General features: G+C 40.9%; 2 protein-coding genes across 2 annotated transcripts in view; one reads left to right on the forward strand and one right to left on the reverse strand.

The window, feature by feature from the left end:
• Window positions 1-17,535, reverse strand: part of LOC307037681 (uncharacterized protein) — a gene marked incomplete at its 3' end in the record, with an annotated part of 60,524 nt that overhangs the window by 16,721 nt on the left and 26,268 nt on the right. The gene's annotated exons all lie outside the window — the stretch shown is intronic.
• LOC307037683 (uncharacterized protein) lies at window positions 663-17,236 on the forward strand (the record flags this gene model as incomplete). Its single annotated transcript, XM_079678739.1, has 7 exons — window positions 663-692; window positions 10,725-10,809; window positions 13,086-13,195; window positions 15,956-16,057; window positions 16,341-16,483; window positions 16,754-16,838; window positions 17,027-17,236. Exons 2-7 carry the CDS (start codon window positions 10,743-10,745, stop codon window positions 17,234-17,236), a joined length of 717 nt encoding a protein of 238 aa, XP_079534865.1. The 5' UTR covers window positions 663-692; window positions 10,725-10,742.

Here is a 17,535-nt window from a genome sequence, read left to right on the forward strand (position 1 = left end):
GCACTGGGATTTGCTTTTAGTTTTGTGACGCATTGTTGCCGGGTTGTTTTTGTTCAAATCAGAAGAAAACATATTATATTTATTCTTAATCACAAATGTGTCCATACAAAAAGAAACGTTGTGTGTTTGCTGTGTGATGAACGTAGATGGATTATTAAAGGAGCTCAAATATCAGTCAAAGACAAAGAAGGATAGCAGAGGGAGTGAAATCTTCCACTAAATCTTATGAGCACACATACGCACGGTACAGTAACAATGGTCTCTGGACTAATAGTTTAACACGGTACGTTCATGTTGAGTGTGTTTTAGTCCACCATTCTGACGTTTAGCTTTTGTGTCTCGTCAAATGTGTTAGTTATGTTTTTGTATTATGTCTGTCTTATCATGTTATTTCACTTCACGTCTTGTCTGTCTATTTATGTTATTCATCTCTAGTCAAGTCCCCGTGTTTCATGTCATGTCCCGTTTTCCACTTCCTGTTCTATTTTGTACTTACCTCTTGTCTCATTTCAGGCCCTGTTACTTCCTCCCTTTGTGTGTTTTCCCGCCATCGTCAGCGTCTGCCCCGCCCCTGATTGTTTTCACCTGTTCCCCCTCACCTCATGTTTAAATAGTTCTGTCTCGTCTTGTCTGTTTCCACGAATGGTCGTGCCAGGCCTCAGCTCAGAGAGGATCGATTTCAGTCAACTCAGGTTGTGTTATTTTGCTATTTTTGTAGACTTAAGTTTATCTTAAGTTCCTTTTTTGTTCCACTTTGTTTTTTCCTCCTTATGAGCACCTTTTGTTATTCCAGTACCTACTCTGAGGGACTTTTTGTTCATTGAAATAAAAAAGACATTTTTGGTTACATTCAGACTGTGTCTCTGGGTCGTGCATTTGGGTTCTCCAGTTTGTGTCGAGGTCGTGACACTAGCGGTCCAATTTTCAGATACAAATCTTTGTATTGCGTTTTGACAATGCATAACCAGTGTGTGTCATTTAGAAATGGAAAGAAAACGATATGCATATGAGACAGTCTGACTGATTGTATGTACAACGAGAACAATTATCAATGAAAAACGCAAACAAACAATAACAACGGCTAAAGTAATCCCCTACATTTACTGCAAGTGAGCCTCATACACACGAACATTCACCAGAAGTATTGTTAAATGGATATATATGCATGTAACACAGACACACACACACACACACACACACACACACACACACACACACACACACACACACACACACACACACACACACACACACACACACACAGCAGATAGTTTTACAGAGTGTGGAATGGATTTTAAAAAAGGCTTCCTGAAATGTCCTGTTTGAGTATAGAAGTCAATATCTGATATGTTCCAGTTTCACGCAGGTCATTACATCCGTCAACCACTGTAAATGAGTGGTTCAAAAAAGCGTTCCAATTTTACCAGCCACTCAATCTGCCCATTGTTTCTTTGAGTGATTCGTGCACATCTGCTCAACATTTGCATATTTCACCAGCATTAGACTGATAAATGGTGCTAACTGTGTGAAGCGCACAATGGTTACACAGATTTACAGCAAGCACTCATTTCCTTCCACAGACAGCTGTTTTTTAATCAGCGTGATTAAAGGTAAATAAATAATACATTTGTTGGTGCCGCTTAAAACACGAAAGGAAAGGGAAAACCCCGAGAAGCTAATTAGTTCCTCTTGAACAACTCTCTAGCTGATACTTAACACACAGACTCTTTAGTGGTATTGATTTTCTTACTCAACCTTTGGCCAGAAAATCAATAGCCGTATTTAAAATATCCCTTTTCACCTCCCTATAAGATAAGAAATATAACTTGGGGCTCTCAGAAGCTGTAAAGGCATCTTTTTTTTATCGTTTGACATTTTAAACATTTAAGGATTAACTTCAAAAACACGGTTTGAATCATTAATAAGAAAAGAATCATTAGCTGGAGTTAAATCTGCATCCGTACTGGGTCTTTGACCATCACTCCCAATGTCCTTCAAGTTTAGCTTCAGTCCACAGAAGAAGAAACTCAATACGATGCAAAGCCTTGATGGATAAAGTCTTTGTGAGTCAGGGCTGCACTGTGGGACTGGTGAGGGTGTCAAACACAAACACAGCAAGTCTTGCATCAGGTTAATTCGTTTTCTGCTTCCTTAAGTGGCTGAAAAGCAGAATTAACAAATTATTGGAATGAGCATTCGATCAATTTTCATTTGGGTTTGGATTCATTTAAAATGTACCACTCTGTGCTGTTTTCCTTTCAAACTCATCAAACTATTTTGATGAGTTTTTTCACAGCTCGAGGACGGATTGAAGCGCCGGTTTTTAACCTTTACATCTGAAGGAGAGCTTTCAAATCCTTTGTGTTGCTTTAAACCAGGGGTGTTGTTTAACCGAGGGCCACATACAGAAAAATATACGAATGGCTGGGCCGCTCACTAGAGGTACACTGCCTTATCAGTGAAGTTATAAGTTAGCAAAATCAATCAAATGTAGGTAAATGATGCTTGATACCTGGAAATGCTTTAAGAAACACAACAGCCTACTTCCCAGCTCTCCAGAGGGTTTACTTTATTTAGTTATGAGACGTGTTAGTAGCTCATTCCTTAAAACAGAAGCTTCAGATTGCTTATAAAAAGAGGAAATAGGAAGGGTAGATCTCAAACTTGTTATGGAAATAAGAAACTAAGATTTCTTTGACATTTTTCCCAAATGTAATTGACAGAATTTATATGAAAAGTGGTCTTTTTAACGCATGAATACTGTGTGATATATTTGTACATTTGTATTTAAGAAGTACAATATAAGACGAGCACACGTTAATTTGTGGGCCATATTCCATTATATCTTTTTAATTAGCTGAGGGCCGTTTCAAGATGGGCGCGGGCCGCGTTTGGTTTCTGAATGATGTTTCCTCTCCATACTGTGTCAGAGAGTCTAACATTAATATTTTAATCAAACTGAACAAAGTCCTCTCAGCTGATGTTGGGTTGATTTATAATAATCTACTTTAGTTAGTATATTATAAAAGGATCTTGCTAATTGGTTTTGGGTCACGTATCACATTTTTCCCCCAATACCCCGAATGTGCTTTTGCAGTTTGTGCAGAATGTAGGATTCATTTATTAGAGTGACAGCTGCATGAAAAGCAGAACAGTTTGAGTTCATGTGTTAAAGACACTCATTATTCTTCCTTAAAATCATTCACTGGCAAGATGTCAAGCAGCACCAATAATGGATCTGCAGTCAGATTCACTTTGTAGCCTGGAGCTTTAAAAGCTGCCTCTCAAAGGACGGCCTCTGCTCTCAGGCCATGGGAACTTTAATGTGCACAATAACAATTTCAGATAAGATTATTCTTACTGGATGTAAGAAAAAGCTGCAATTACCCATTCTTTTTGGACAAAAAGCGGGAAGAAGAACACGGATATACCAACCCCTTAACAAACGGTTGCTTATTTCCACATCCAGCAGTTAAACTGAACATTATCATTTATTTGGAGTTGTGCTTTTGTCGATCTGATTAATCTAAAGCCCCGGACACACCGAGCCGATAAATGTTCGCAGTATAAAGTACACTATCTGCCTGAATGGGAGTGGAGCAGTACAGTGCTTAAAGGTGGGGTAGGTCAGTTTGAGAAACCGGCTCGAGATACACTTGTTGTTATATTCCATGGAATGCTCTTGACATCCCGATAGCAATGAATATCTGAAGTGCTTTGACAAAAAATCTTCATCTCTGGAAGCCGTAGCGCTGTAAAAAGCACGACCAATCATCTGAGCCCGGCTAAAGTAACTGGATTGCCTACCTGCCTGTCAGCCTTCCATCTGTGCACAAACTTATCTCGTGCCCTCATTGGTCATGTGCGCGTTCGTGTGTGTTGGAGGAGGGGCTCTGGAAGGAAGTGGCAGATTTTTTCCGGTTGTGTATTTTCAAATTCTAGCGCACTCGAGCTGGTTTCTCCAAAACTACCTACCCCACCTTTAAGTAAATGTACTTTGTTACTGTCTACTGTAGGCACCTTTTTTTTTTTCTTAACGCTGTGTGATTAAAAGAATAAACACAAATAGCAGGATAGGCAATAGAAAACTATACTACAGCCATTAGATAACACAACATTATATGATATTTGCTATATCTTATCCCACTGAAAAGGCACTGCAACAATACCGTTAAAATATTGGCATAGTTCATCCCGGTGTTGGTTGGCTCGAGCTGGATTCCACAAGCAACAGTCCAAGAGCTGATACCACCAGTGCCGCATGAAACATGTTTTCGATGGAGGAGAGTGAAAATGGAACACGCTATTTGTTGTTTGTTTATATCACGCAGTCTGTTCTTCTTCTCTCGGTTATCAAGCAGTCTGTCTTCCTGTTGTTGCTTCTTTTGAATAACGAATACACATTACCGCCACCTGCTGGTAAGGAGAGTTATTGCCACTAACGCATGCGCAGTTCGTACGTGCTTCTTGGCGGTGTGTTCCAGTGTGACACATGGCAGGGACGCGAGGCGACACAACAGTCGGGTCCGTCTGTGTCAGTTCTTTGGTGTCAGCTTGGTGTGCCCCTACCTTACACACCAAGCTGATTTTCGGTGCCGATACATGTCTGGCCTTTGATGAGCGACCTGTCGCCCTACTCAGATTGGTGTGTCCCGCCCCATCGTGTCTTTTTGGCCGTGCCGACACCTTCCGTCGCTGTCGGTAAAAAGGCCGTTGGCTAAAGAAATCACTCTGATTGGCTGTTCAGCTAGCGAATCAGTGCATGAGAAGCGAAACAGAAGTGAGGGACCCAAACAAACGATTAAGAAGGCAAATCTGAGATTTCATTTAACTCCAGCTCTCGACAAAGGTTGGGGAAAGCCCCATGAGCTTCTGGCTGTAGAGGGAAAATGGAACACGCTATTTGTTGTTTGTTTATATCACGCAGTCTGTTCTTCTTCTCTCGGTTATCACGCAGTCTGTCTTCTGGTTGTTGCCTCTTTTGAATGACGAATACACACTACCGCCGCCTGCTGGTAAGGAGTTATTGCCACTCACGCATGCGCAGTGCGTACGTGCTACTTGGCCGTGGGATGACGTCTTTGCGGTGTGTTCCAGTATGACTGTTGGCCAAGACGCAGGAGACGTGAGGCGACACAACAGTCGGGTCCGTCGGGGCGTGTTCTTTGGTGTCAGAATGGTGTGTAAGAGCTTTAAGTCTAATATGTCCTTCTTATTAGCTCTGATTTTGGTCTCAACCGACTTCTGAGAGAACTATCCGTTTAGTGGCTTAATGCTCCAATCCACCCGTTAGACCGTTACTGTCTGCTGTCTGCTGCAGTACAGTGGTTGTTAGGAGTATTTTGATGGAAAAAGCTGCCTGCTGGAGGAGAACACAACGCTATATAAGCAGTGAGGGGGAAACACAGTGGCTGGACTGACAGATAAACAATGAGCTGAAACTCATTATAATCCTCCACAAAGCCTCGATATAAGGTCTCTGTTTCAGTCTTACATGCACAAAAACAAGTGAAAAAGGACTGGAAGAAACTAGATTTGAGGGTGTGTTGATGATGATTATTATTATTATACACACATGACAACTCAACAAAAGAAGAATCTGTAATAATGTTATCTGGATGCAGAGCGACATGATGTGAACACACAATGAATCTGCAGCCAGACGCACATTGTGTGTTTTTAACAGTGAATTAGTACCATGATATAGAATAAGGTAAAAACAGCTTGAGGAGGCATTTTAAGTGATCACGTTTATCCAATGCTATTTAGGTCTACAGTATTTCATGCTGCATGTGCTTACATAATATGTGAGGTGTGTGTGTGTGTGTGTGTGTGTGTGTGTGTGTGTGTGTGTGTGTGTGTGTGTGTGTGTGTGTGTGTGTGTGTGTGTGTGTGTGTGTGTGTGTGTGTGTGTGTGTGTGTGTGTGTGTGTGGTCGCCTGGTGTCCTTTCAATGTAATTGAATGGAAGTGGAGAGCCGTGGTTAATGTATCTGAGCTCTGGTGACGCACCGAATGAATAACTTATTTTTCCGATGGCTGGATTAAATGAACTGAAAGAAAAGCTATATACAGTCTGAAGGAGGTTACCATAGCAGATGCTGTCAAAAATATTTAACAGTAGCATGATCATCCATAATAATCCTGTAAATAAAGCCCCCATTTGTTCACAAAACATGACACAGACATGCAAGGCACATTTCAAGGGCATGGACAAAAGTTCTTAGTTGCTGTTTCTCATGCTAACATGCTTCTGTTAAGGAATCTTAGGATCGTTCACACAGAGCAGATCTAACCCCAACACAACAGTCCCCCATCAGCAAGCAAGTCAAGTAAAAAGTCTTTAACGGGGAAGAGACCTTGAACAGAAGCAGCTCTGGCTCAGTGATGCTCTGCCTCAACTGGAACACAAAGTACAGCCAGTTCTGCAGGAATTTCATCACAGATCAAAGTACGTTTTGATAAAAATGGAGCTGATGATGGCTCAGTATCAGGGGGCTTCAAGATACATGTACACTGCTGGGTTATTTCTATAAACACATTGCTGGGTTGATTTGACTGGGTCATAATTATGGGTTATTTGGGTACTGTAAACACACTGGTGGGTTGTTCATGCTGGGTCAAAGGGGTTATTATGGCTTCAATTGCAGTTGAACACCCTCCTGGGTTATATTCAACCCAGAGTTTGCTTTTTATTCATTTTCCCACTTCTGAATCATTCTGGAACCATCTTTTTCAAAACACAAGGTATGTAACCTATATTTTACCTATATTTATATAATTATACAATTCTGTAACCTATATTTTTTAATGAGTTGTGATAACAGCACAATAGGGATCTGTATTAATAGTAATATGGCATTTAACAGACTGTGCAAAGTATAACATTAGCAGTTAACGTCGGCTACAAATGTTTTACATTTCTGTCAATGAGTGAAAGAGCCTTGAATTTATGTTGTGATGAATTATTATTTTACAAAGACGTTTGTTCGACTAGTAGCTATAAATAGGTCTGAACTATAGCTTTGGGTTTGTGTGCAAAATTATTAGATGTACAATAAGGCAGTATAAATCAGATGGCTTTTACGTCACAACTCTCTTTTCCAGCATGCAGCTCGAGCGCGCGCTTTCACACACACGGACAGACAGACAGATAAAGAAGCTCATTGATTTAGCTACGTTTAGGTTACTATAAGTATTTATTAATTACATTAATCATTAAAGTTAGCAACTATTTAAGTTATTTTTTGGAGTGAGTGACCGAAGACACCGAACGACATGTTATAACTAGGGCTGTCAAACGATTAAAATGTTGAATCAGATTAATCACAGCTTAAAAATGAATTAATCATGATTAATCACCATTCGAACTATGTCCAAAATATGCCATTTTTTTATTTATATTGTTGTGGGAATGGAAAGATAAATGAAAGAAGGCGGATATATCCATTTAACATACAGTATGTATGTTTATTATAACATTGTTCTGTGTGTCAAAATGAAAGACAGCCCACACACCTATCAATCATCAAACCATGGGGTCTTATTTAATTACGTGTTTATTTCTATCAACATGGGGGGGGGGGGGGGGGGTGAACGTTGTGATCAGCTGTTTTAGCGCAGTTCTCCGGGAGGGAGTCTCCCTCCGCAGTTGATTGGCGTAGTTTTGGCACAATTCCGTTGTACAGACCGACGTTAACAGCAGCCATGTCTGTGCACACGGAGACCAACTCTGTCGTCCGGTGATCTAACCGCCTTCTGGAAAAGCTTCACAAGTACGTCGGTACGCAAATGCGCTTTGTGACACAAGTGACGGGACGCAGCCGCGCATGCGTACCTGCGTACCAGTTATGACCACTGTACTACAGCAAAAGTATTCTCCGGCCACGTCTCAGGTCGGTTAAATGAAATCCTTGCTTCCCTCACTTGCGTCGTTTCCCTGTGTTTAGTCCCTCCCTCCAAGGAAGCATGGAGGGACGCAAGGAAACCACGAGAAGCAGGGAAATGAGTTTTAAGAGCAATGGGACGTCCTTTCCTCCGGAGCGTCAAGTGAAGCGACGTCCGTTTGTGATGACCCCGCACAGCTGTTCGTCTGACAGCAGCTCTGTCCCTGTTATTTTCACAAACACCCCTGCCACACACTTACTGACACAAACATTTGTATCATCTGTTGTAGACCCCAATAAATAAAATCAAATAAGAATTCATTCTCAAAAAAGATAAACGCCATTCTTAAAATGTATAAACGAACAATAGTTTGATTAATATGGATTAGAGTGCACAATAGAAATAAAATAATTGAGAGAAGAAAAAGAGATATATTATCTATCAAAACCCAGTTAGATTAACATTCAATGTATTGCACACTTTGTTTGTTTGTGTGGATATGTAGCACATTAACATTTTAATAGCACTTAGTAAATGAAAATATAAAACGAAAAAAGCGATCATGAAAATGTTTCCAATAAATGAATAAAATGATTTTTGAACACTTTATGTTCAGATATATCACATATTTGTAACTAAATGAAACATGAATTGAAACAAAACACAGTTTAAACTGAGGAGTGACTCTCGTGAGTTTCATTTATTTTCTTCACTCCGCTGGGGTACTGCTTTCATGTCAAGAACAAGAAGCATGAGATCAGTGCATGCACTGCATCGTCCAATCAGTGAGCGATACACAGTAAGGGGGCGGGGCGAGTATCTGAGGATTTCATCGGAGGATGGACTGGTGGTTCCTCGATTATCGCTCCTCCATTATCGCTCCTCGCTCCTCAATCCTCGGTCCTCCGGCAGAAATAAGAGCCATGGGATGGTACTCAAGATGGCGCACACAAATCAACTTCCGGTGAGACCGAGGACCGAGGAGCGAGGAAATGAAAATAGTCGACCTGAGATAGGGCCTCCGTCGGGACTTCCTGCAACAACACCACGCCGTTATCTTGATTCTGATTGGCCAGAAGACATTATCAAAGATGTTCTATTGAGAAGACGATCACTACGTGACAAAAGTTTTCAAAACCGTTTCTGGTCTTCGGTATTTCCAGACAAGTGGCTACTGAAATCAATCTCATACATGCCAACCTTTCCAAATCCAAAAGAGGTAGGTTTGCGCGCGGCAAATGTGCGCGCCCAAATGAGGTAATCAGAAGAAATGGAACCCAGTAATCACATGTATAAACCATGTATTTCACATATATTGCATCATTTTATGCATTTTTCAGAAAAAGTGGTAGTTTGGTAAACAGTGACATCAACGACATGTCTGGTCTGTAAAATGTCCGAAAAGTAAAAGAATGGGAGATAAATATCCCAAAGTCTCCACATTTTATTATATTTGTAATGTTTTTCTGGTCCTCTTTCAGTTGAGACAGTGTAGATGAAGGATATGTCAGGATCTAGAACTCTTGTGTGAACATTGGATAAAGCCAGGTTCATATTTTTGTTTCATGTTGATGACATATGATATTGTCAAAGGTTTTTACAGAGTGAAATATCTTTGTGTTGCGCCATAAATCAGAAAATACTGCATTTAAAAAAGTCATTTCCTGCATGTTTCTACTGATAAAGTGTGATATAAATAATGTACAGGCTTCCAGATTGCTGTAGTTCACTAAACAGAGACATTAACGACATGTTCGGTGTTGAAAATGTCAGAAAAAGTGAGATGAATATCCCCAAATCTCAAAATTGTATTATATTTTGTGTGTGTTTGTGGTCCTCTTTCAGTTGAGACACTGTAGGATGCTTCCGGAAAAGACCAAACACTGGATGTCTTTCAGTCGCCAATATGTGTTTTCGAGACACTGATATTAACGGGGAAATCCTGTAGGACTCAAATGCCTCGTCGGGGTTAACGCTGCCTTACCCCCGGTCTGCACGTTGTTTCTCTTTCAGAAACACAGAGGACTGTTTGTATGATGCGATCAGAGACACGCTGCAAACGGTGTCCGCCAAAAGTCGAGTCCAGTGTCTATGGAGTGTCATTTTTATTTGTTATAGTTTGGGAAGATTGAAAATCGGTAGGGAAAGTCAGCTAAGTGGGTAGGCGGTAGAAACATGTCAAAAGCGGTAGACTACCACCCAAATCGGTAGGGTTGGCAGGTATGCAATCTTACTAACTGCTGTCTGTGCAATTCTCGGCGCGAGTTGGGATTTTATTTTGTTTACTTTAACATCCTTTTTCATGGTGGGGCTAAGCCATTTCTTGGTATGGGTGTAGCCTACCCCAGACATACCCTGGCGCTGCCACTGGTGGGATGTATGGGGCGGGCCATTCTGTATGCGTTAAATGCGTTAAATATTTCAACGCAATTAATTCAAAAAATGAATTACCGCCGTTAACGCGATAATTTTGACAGCATTAGTTATAACATTTTAGTTCCCTGCCATCGACGTGTTACCATAGGTTAGCTTAGCTTAGCATAGCACACCAACCAATCATGAATGGTCAGGGGCCAATAATAATAATAATAAATCGTGAATGATTAAAATGTCTTCATGGAGAGATTGTTCTTTCGTAAGAGTGAGCTCTATCACTATTATTTTTTCTTCTGTGAAACGTCATTTCATTATATCGTGTGTGCTTTTTTTTAATATCTAACATAGATTTGGCAGACCCCCTGTTTTACCTGTAAATTAGTAGCTTGGTACCTTACAATAAATGTTAAGACATTGCACAGTTTTTTGAAATTCTAATGTACTTAATCTGATTTCATTCTAGTAATGTGAGGGTTTCACCATGGACACGTTTGTCACAGAGACGTTGACTGCATGGCAGCTTGAGAACTTGATTGACACATTTAAAGGTAATTTCATTTTTATTGAGACAATGTTGAGATGTTACTATTAAATATTTTGTTATATATTAAAAAGAGGAAGGCCATATCCAGTTTTGATACTAAACAGTCTCTATTTTGACCACTTAAACCCGATGGACCTTTCTTTTAATCTACACCAATCATTGCCAAAAATAGCAGATCTACAAGCTCACAACGCATTGCATTGTGATGCGTTGTGAGCTTATAGATCGTCTATTTCTGGCTAATAATCCCCCCAAAATATGGATGCTGGGGTTCAAGTGGTAAAAGGTAGCGCAAGTGAGATATTGTTTTGTTAAAACAAAGGTACTTTGGTTGAAAATATAAAGCTTTATAATCTGATAGTTATCATTGTTAGGCGCAAATTTCAGTTGCACGGTACAGATATGACAAATAAATTATACAAAGCAATGATTGACAATGACCTGATACCAACAATCAATACAAATGTTCTATGGCCAGTATTCTAAAGGTATTATAAAGTGGAAATAGCCGATCTACAAGCTCACGTCACAACAAGTTGCGTTGTGACGTGAGATCAGTGTTAATTTTGGCAGCTGTTTTTGATTTAGTCTTAATCTTTAGACGAACATGGTTTTTAGTTTTAGTCACATTTTAGTCATTCCTATCCTTCGCAGTTTTAGTCAACTTTTAGTCGATGAAAAATTACATTTTAGTCAAAATCTGTCTCTATTAGTGTTGCACGGTGTACCAATACTTGAAAAGTACCGCGATACCCTGCCGTTAAAAATGTTACGATTCCTCCGTTTCATTAGTATCGGTACTTTAAGAATGACGGGGAAAAGTACTCCGGGGAGAAAGCGCTGTTTTAATAAGAGCCGTGTGTGTTCAGCGCTCTGCTTCCACTCCCTGCACTGCAGCCGTGCCTGCAGTCCCTCCTCTCTCAAGCACGCTCTAAGTCCCTCCCCTCTCTCGTGCAGGCGCTAGCTACCAGAGCATGTGAGAAAACGAGAAGCATGGCTGCAAGTGGGAGTGCAACTGCCGCTGCGCCTCGGCTTGTTGACAAAAAAGATGCAAGAAGCGAAATTTGGAAGTATTTAGCTATATCTCTGACAGTGAGGGCAAGCCTATACGGACACCACGAGGCCTGTCTGTGAGACATGTTTTAGATCCCTGCAAACCAAGGGAGCCAACACATCAAACTTGGCTAAGCACCCGCCGACCGGCATCCAGAGCTGTTTAAATCATTTAAAGACAGACAGGTTAGCGAATGTGATAGATAACATAATTACATCATGCCCATGCCCTCAAATCTAAGTCAAACAAGTATAGTTTTTTTGTGACAAACGAACGTTTTCGTAGTTTGACGAGGCAATTAATGGCAATGATAACTGTCTAATATGGCCATCTTTTTAGCTAACTTACCAATGTGGCTAACATCTGGAATATACATTTTGTCAATAATTATTTATATTACTGTACTATTACATGTTCATAAAATATATTAAAAAATTATATTTTATAAAACAAAAAAGTTGTTTGAGATGATGCTTAATTTGATTTAATACGAATTCTTGTCATTTATTTTGTTTATTGTTCTCATTGTTTAAAAGTTTGTGTTATGGTTCTGGTGTGAAATAAAGCACAATAATTACATTTAAGACTGTTTCCCTTTTTTTAAGAAAAGTATCGAAAAAGAATCGGAATCGCAATTCTTGACTTGGTATCGGTATCGAAACCAAAATGTTGGTATCGTGACAACACTAGTCTCTATACTCTCTGAACGCTCCGTCCCCGGCAGATCTCTGTGTCCGCTGCAGCATGTCTGTTAGGCCCCGCCCCCCGCACACAGAGAGACACAGGGAGATCGCTTTTCTGGAGTGAAGAGAGCGGAAATAATGATATTACAAGTTAGAAACGTAACATGCATTTTGACAGACAAGAAGGACACTTGGGGGAAAATATGCTGCATTTTGAATGTCCGATAGTCCACCATTAGAACCTTAGTCCCGTCTCGTCAACGAAAATTTCGTCAAAGTTTTCGTTATCAAGAATCTATTTTTAGCTCGTCATCGTCTCGCCTTAGTCATGTAAAAAAAGGTTGTTGACGAAAATGTTTCGTCATAGTTTTCGTTGACGAAATGAACACTGCGTGAGATTGTATATCTATATTTTTAAACATGGAAATTGATATGCAAATAATTGCCACTATCTCAAATTGCAATAATTGTGACAGGCCTACATCTGGTCCCACAATTGTAACCACATTTACAGTCTTTATGATTGTCATTTTTTAATTTCAGACCAGGAAGTTGATGAGGAAAGTTTCCGCCTGTTGGATGCCATTGCCATTTCCTCGCTAATACCAAAAATTGGACACCGTGTCAAATTCCAGAAATATCACAAGGAACTTGTGAGTAAAGGGTTTGTTTTTATCTGAAGTGGCAGGTAAGTTTTCTTCTCTGCTCCATCCACTTATTTGTTTCACACCTTGCCTTGCTCTTTAAGAAGTGTCAGCTACAGTAGTTAATGATGGCATATACATGCTTCCGCTGCAGACAAGTCATACCCAGTGAAGCTAAGGGTCTGTTTGTTCATTTGAGGGCAGTGCATGGCATGAATAGTGCTTCAACATTCTGGCAGTGCCACGAACATGGTTGCAGGCATTCTTTTTGGTATGTGCGGTCTTTCAGAAGAAACCTTGTGCAGCATTCTGTCCCAGACCGTTATCATGGCACTGAACAGCATTCCAGGGGGGCCTCGAGAGCATCCATTTCAGTTCCCATGAATGTAGACAATTCTGATCCTGTAGAGGTCCAAATGAACATGATGGTTACTGGGATGACTTGGAACCAGAAACCATAACCGAGCGAATAGCTCTGCTTTTGGCAACCCTTAAGGCTAAATCGGCACAGACCTACAGTACAGTACATTTTGTTGTGCAACAAACATCTAGTTTGGTTTCGGACATTGTCATTTAACTCCAGAGGAAGACAATGTATCTGTTTGAGAAATGTGGTCATAGGGATGATCCCGGGGAAAAGGAACTGGCCCATGATTTTGAGGCAGCAGCTCGTCCATTTGAAGGGTTTGAATCAGAATTCAAACAGATGCAGTATTTTGTCAAGTCAAGCAACTTCATTGACCCTGTAGAGGAGCCGTTCACTGGAGAGTCCTTTGTGCAGAGAAGGGCCTCTGGCAAATTATGCTGCAGATGTTAGTCCTAATAACCTGTCAGATACTGGTGTCAAGAGAGACAGTATTCTGAATAATTTATCCAACTTTAATGTGACACACAACAAGGTTTTGGATATTATGCATGACTTGTTGGAAGGGGTAGGTCCATTTGAACTGAAGTCGGTTCTCGCCTCCTTGATTGAGGACAAACACCTCACCCTGGACACGCTCAACTTCAGAATCACCAGTTTTGATTATGGCTTTATGTGCTAATGGTACACAACACAGACTTGGCGTGACAGTATTTCTGTCTTACCCTGCTTATGGAGACCCCCAGATGGCCTAGTGAAAAAATATTCTAGTCTTGTCTATCACTCAGTCAAGCTTGTTGTCCAAAAGTGGGATACAGTAGGATTGGATAGGCATTTGTTTGCCTATGGTGTTGAGGCAACCACTAATGTGTTTGCTGTTGATCAGAGTTCCCTCCAGGACTATCACGGTCTCCATGCAGTGAAGTCCTACAGAGATGATGACAATTACTCATACGTTTCACTTAGATACAGAGTCTTTTAACCACTGCATTCAAATTCTTTTATTTGCCAAAAAAAAGCAGATCTACGAGCTCACATGGTGTCGTCTTGCAACACGTTGTGAGCTTGAAGATCTGCTATTTTTGGTGAAGAGAATTTGAGTAGAGATTTGGTGTTGACCGGAAAAGAGGTCAAATTACATACAGGTACACTTTTCTAAATTGAGAGGGTTTAAGTGGTTCAGATTCTGTGCTCTGGCCATCTGACATTTTTGTAGCCTATTCTGGGGTGAACATTGGGCAAATAGCAGATCTCAAGCTCACAATGCGTTGCAACACAAAGCATTGAGAGCTTGTAGATTGGCTATTGTCTGCAAAGATATTTGGTGTAGAGAGAAATTAGAAATGATCTCCGCTCGGCCAGATTGGCTTCGCCTGGCATTGCCAGACTGATCACGTGGGATCACTAACAAGTTCCTCCAAGGTAGGAACTTAAAGTAAATTATAGTCAACTGCATTGAGAAATCTCTGTACTCCCAAAGCGAGAGCTGTGTCCGGGTCCTCGGCAGTAAGTCGGACCCATTTCAGGTGAGGGTTGGCCTCCGCCAGGGCTGCGCTTTGTCACCAATCCTGTTTGTAATATACATGGATCGGATTTCGAGGCGTAGTCGTGGGGGAGGGGGTCTGCAGTTCGGTGGACTAAGGATTGCACCACTGCTTTTTGCAGATGATGTGGTTCTGATGGCTTCATTGGTCTGCAACCTTCAGCACTCACTGGATCGGTTCGCAACCGAGTGTGAAGCGGCTGGGATGAGGATCAGCACCTCCAAATCTGAGGCCATGGTTCTCAGCAGGAAACCGATGGACTGTCCACTCCAAGTAGGGAATGAGTCCTTACCCCAAGTGAAGGAGTTCAAGTATCTCGGGGTCTTGTTCTCGGGTGAAGATGGATGGATGGATGGATGCATTGAGAAATCTGAATGATACATCTTGATCACATGGCTGCAGAGATGTGTACCATTTGTATGAGTTTTGTTCAAAATCTGTAGAAGTAGCAGCAAAAAGTGTGTTTTGGAGAACATGCACACTGGTGGAAAATCTAGCCCAGCACAAATGGTCATGACTTATACGGGGAGTTGAGTCATGAGCCTGTACGACCAAGGGTTCAAGAGTTATAGGCTAAAACATGGAAGTGGGCTGTTGCCACCATGAGGCGATTTGAAAAGTGTGGGGAAGAGGTTCTTCCTTAGCCTACTGGGAGTGTGCGTGCAAAGTGTCACACTCATCGGTCCAGCTGTGCTGATGATTAGCTGCTCACATATGGGTAGGATTGATTTAGGACATTTGTGATGGCATTGCCTGATCCCGTCTCTGTAAATACAGTTGACAGAATTCTGAAGTTGACCGTTCTATCATCTATGTGTTTTAAGAAGTCTTTGGAATCATCCCTTAACCGATTCTCTACAGACTGCCATTGCCACGAACGCACCAAGTTCTGCAGACACTTCAATGGAGGAATCCACATCAAGAGATCTCCTGACTGAGACTTTGAACCTGAAACCATCATTTGTAAGTATTGACTAAAGAAATCCAAGTGAAAATGCAATCCTAATGATACTGAATTTTAATTTATTCAATGATTTGTTAATTTAACATGTATTTGCATAATTGTCAAGTTATTTGATGAGATGTTTGAACTAAAACATACTCCTAGCTTCACTTGCTGTTTCTGTGTTTGTGGGTTGTGTGTGTTTAGTTTCTACTCCCTCCTGAACCAACGAACCTAAACATTTGAGGAAAAAAAGTCCTCACAAAGTCAGTTTTTCATTGTGATTCATTCTATGTTTTATAGGCAATTCGCCAGATTCTTCAGGGCACTACTCAGGGGAAAGAAATAGTACAGAGTTTAGAAGAACAGCGCTCCATCATCAGCAAGCAGAGAAAGCAACTTGTAAGACTACTTGTATCTCACCTGCTGGAAACCAATGGTGAAACGTGAGTGAGCCGCATATGAATTATTCTGTGAACATACACTTTCAAACAGATGAGATAAGAAATGTCAGTAAAGTAAATGTACGATGTTGCTGTCCAACACTGGCTATCACACACCTTCAACAACAACAACAACCAAGGAGTGCATGCGGTGAACAGCAGAACTCAAATGCACTTTAAAAGCGCATCACTATTCAGTGTTCAATTCATGGATTTGAATCGTCATATATTTGTAACAATGATTACTGTCTCTTCTACCGTCTATTTTCACAGGCCATCCACAGACACAAAGAAAGCCCTTGCCGTGGCATTGATGTATGAATTCCCTTGCCTTGTGGATGGTACAGGCAGTGGCTATGTAAGTTAATCAATCAACACATAAAGGAGAACACTCCATACACACACACCTAAAAGAAATGTGCTCAAACGTTTTTCCTAGTGCACAGTCAAACGCACATTTTTGGATTGCTCCTTAAAATCCCATGTAACCATCTTCATGGTTTACGCCAGGCCAATTTAAGCTGAATCTAATTTTCTCTTTTACAGGGAGCTTGGTACACACCTGGCCGAAATCACAAACCTGCTACAGGTTTCCTGGAGGAGCGCTTGAGGAACGTCAGGAAGCGCATGAGAATGCTGAAACGACCACGCCACCAAGAACAACAGGAGGAACAGACCGTTCCTAGTACACCAGGCAGTGACGGCTGGCCTATACGGGCACTAGGGGCGCCACCCCCCCTCTTCCCACATGTTTGATTGTCATTAAAAAATTAAAAATATAAATATATTTATATATTATATATATATTTTTTTTTTTTTAAAGAACAAGGTAAATATTATATAGTTGGTATCAGTCAAATGTATAATCTACAATAAAATCTTGTTTAAAATTGTTTTACGATGTCTAAAGTTACTGATAAGTCACATGTTTCCTGCCTGGCCGCAGCGTGTATCATTACCCTCTCTCGTCCGGGCGGTAGAAAGGAGCCCTCAGCCAGAGCAGCTGCAACCAACAAGCTGACTGTTGCTATCTGTAAACTATGCCGCCGAAACAT

Source organism: Notothenia rossii, assembly GCF_949606895.1.
Source record: "Notothenia rossii genome assembly, chromosome: 4".
Classification (NCBI taxonomy): Eukaryota; Metazoa; Chordata; class Actinopteri; order Perciformes; family Nototheniidae; genus Notothenia; species Notothenia rossii.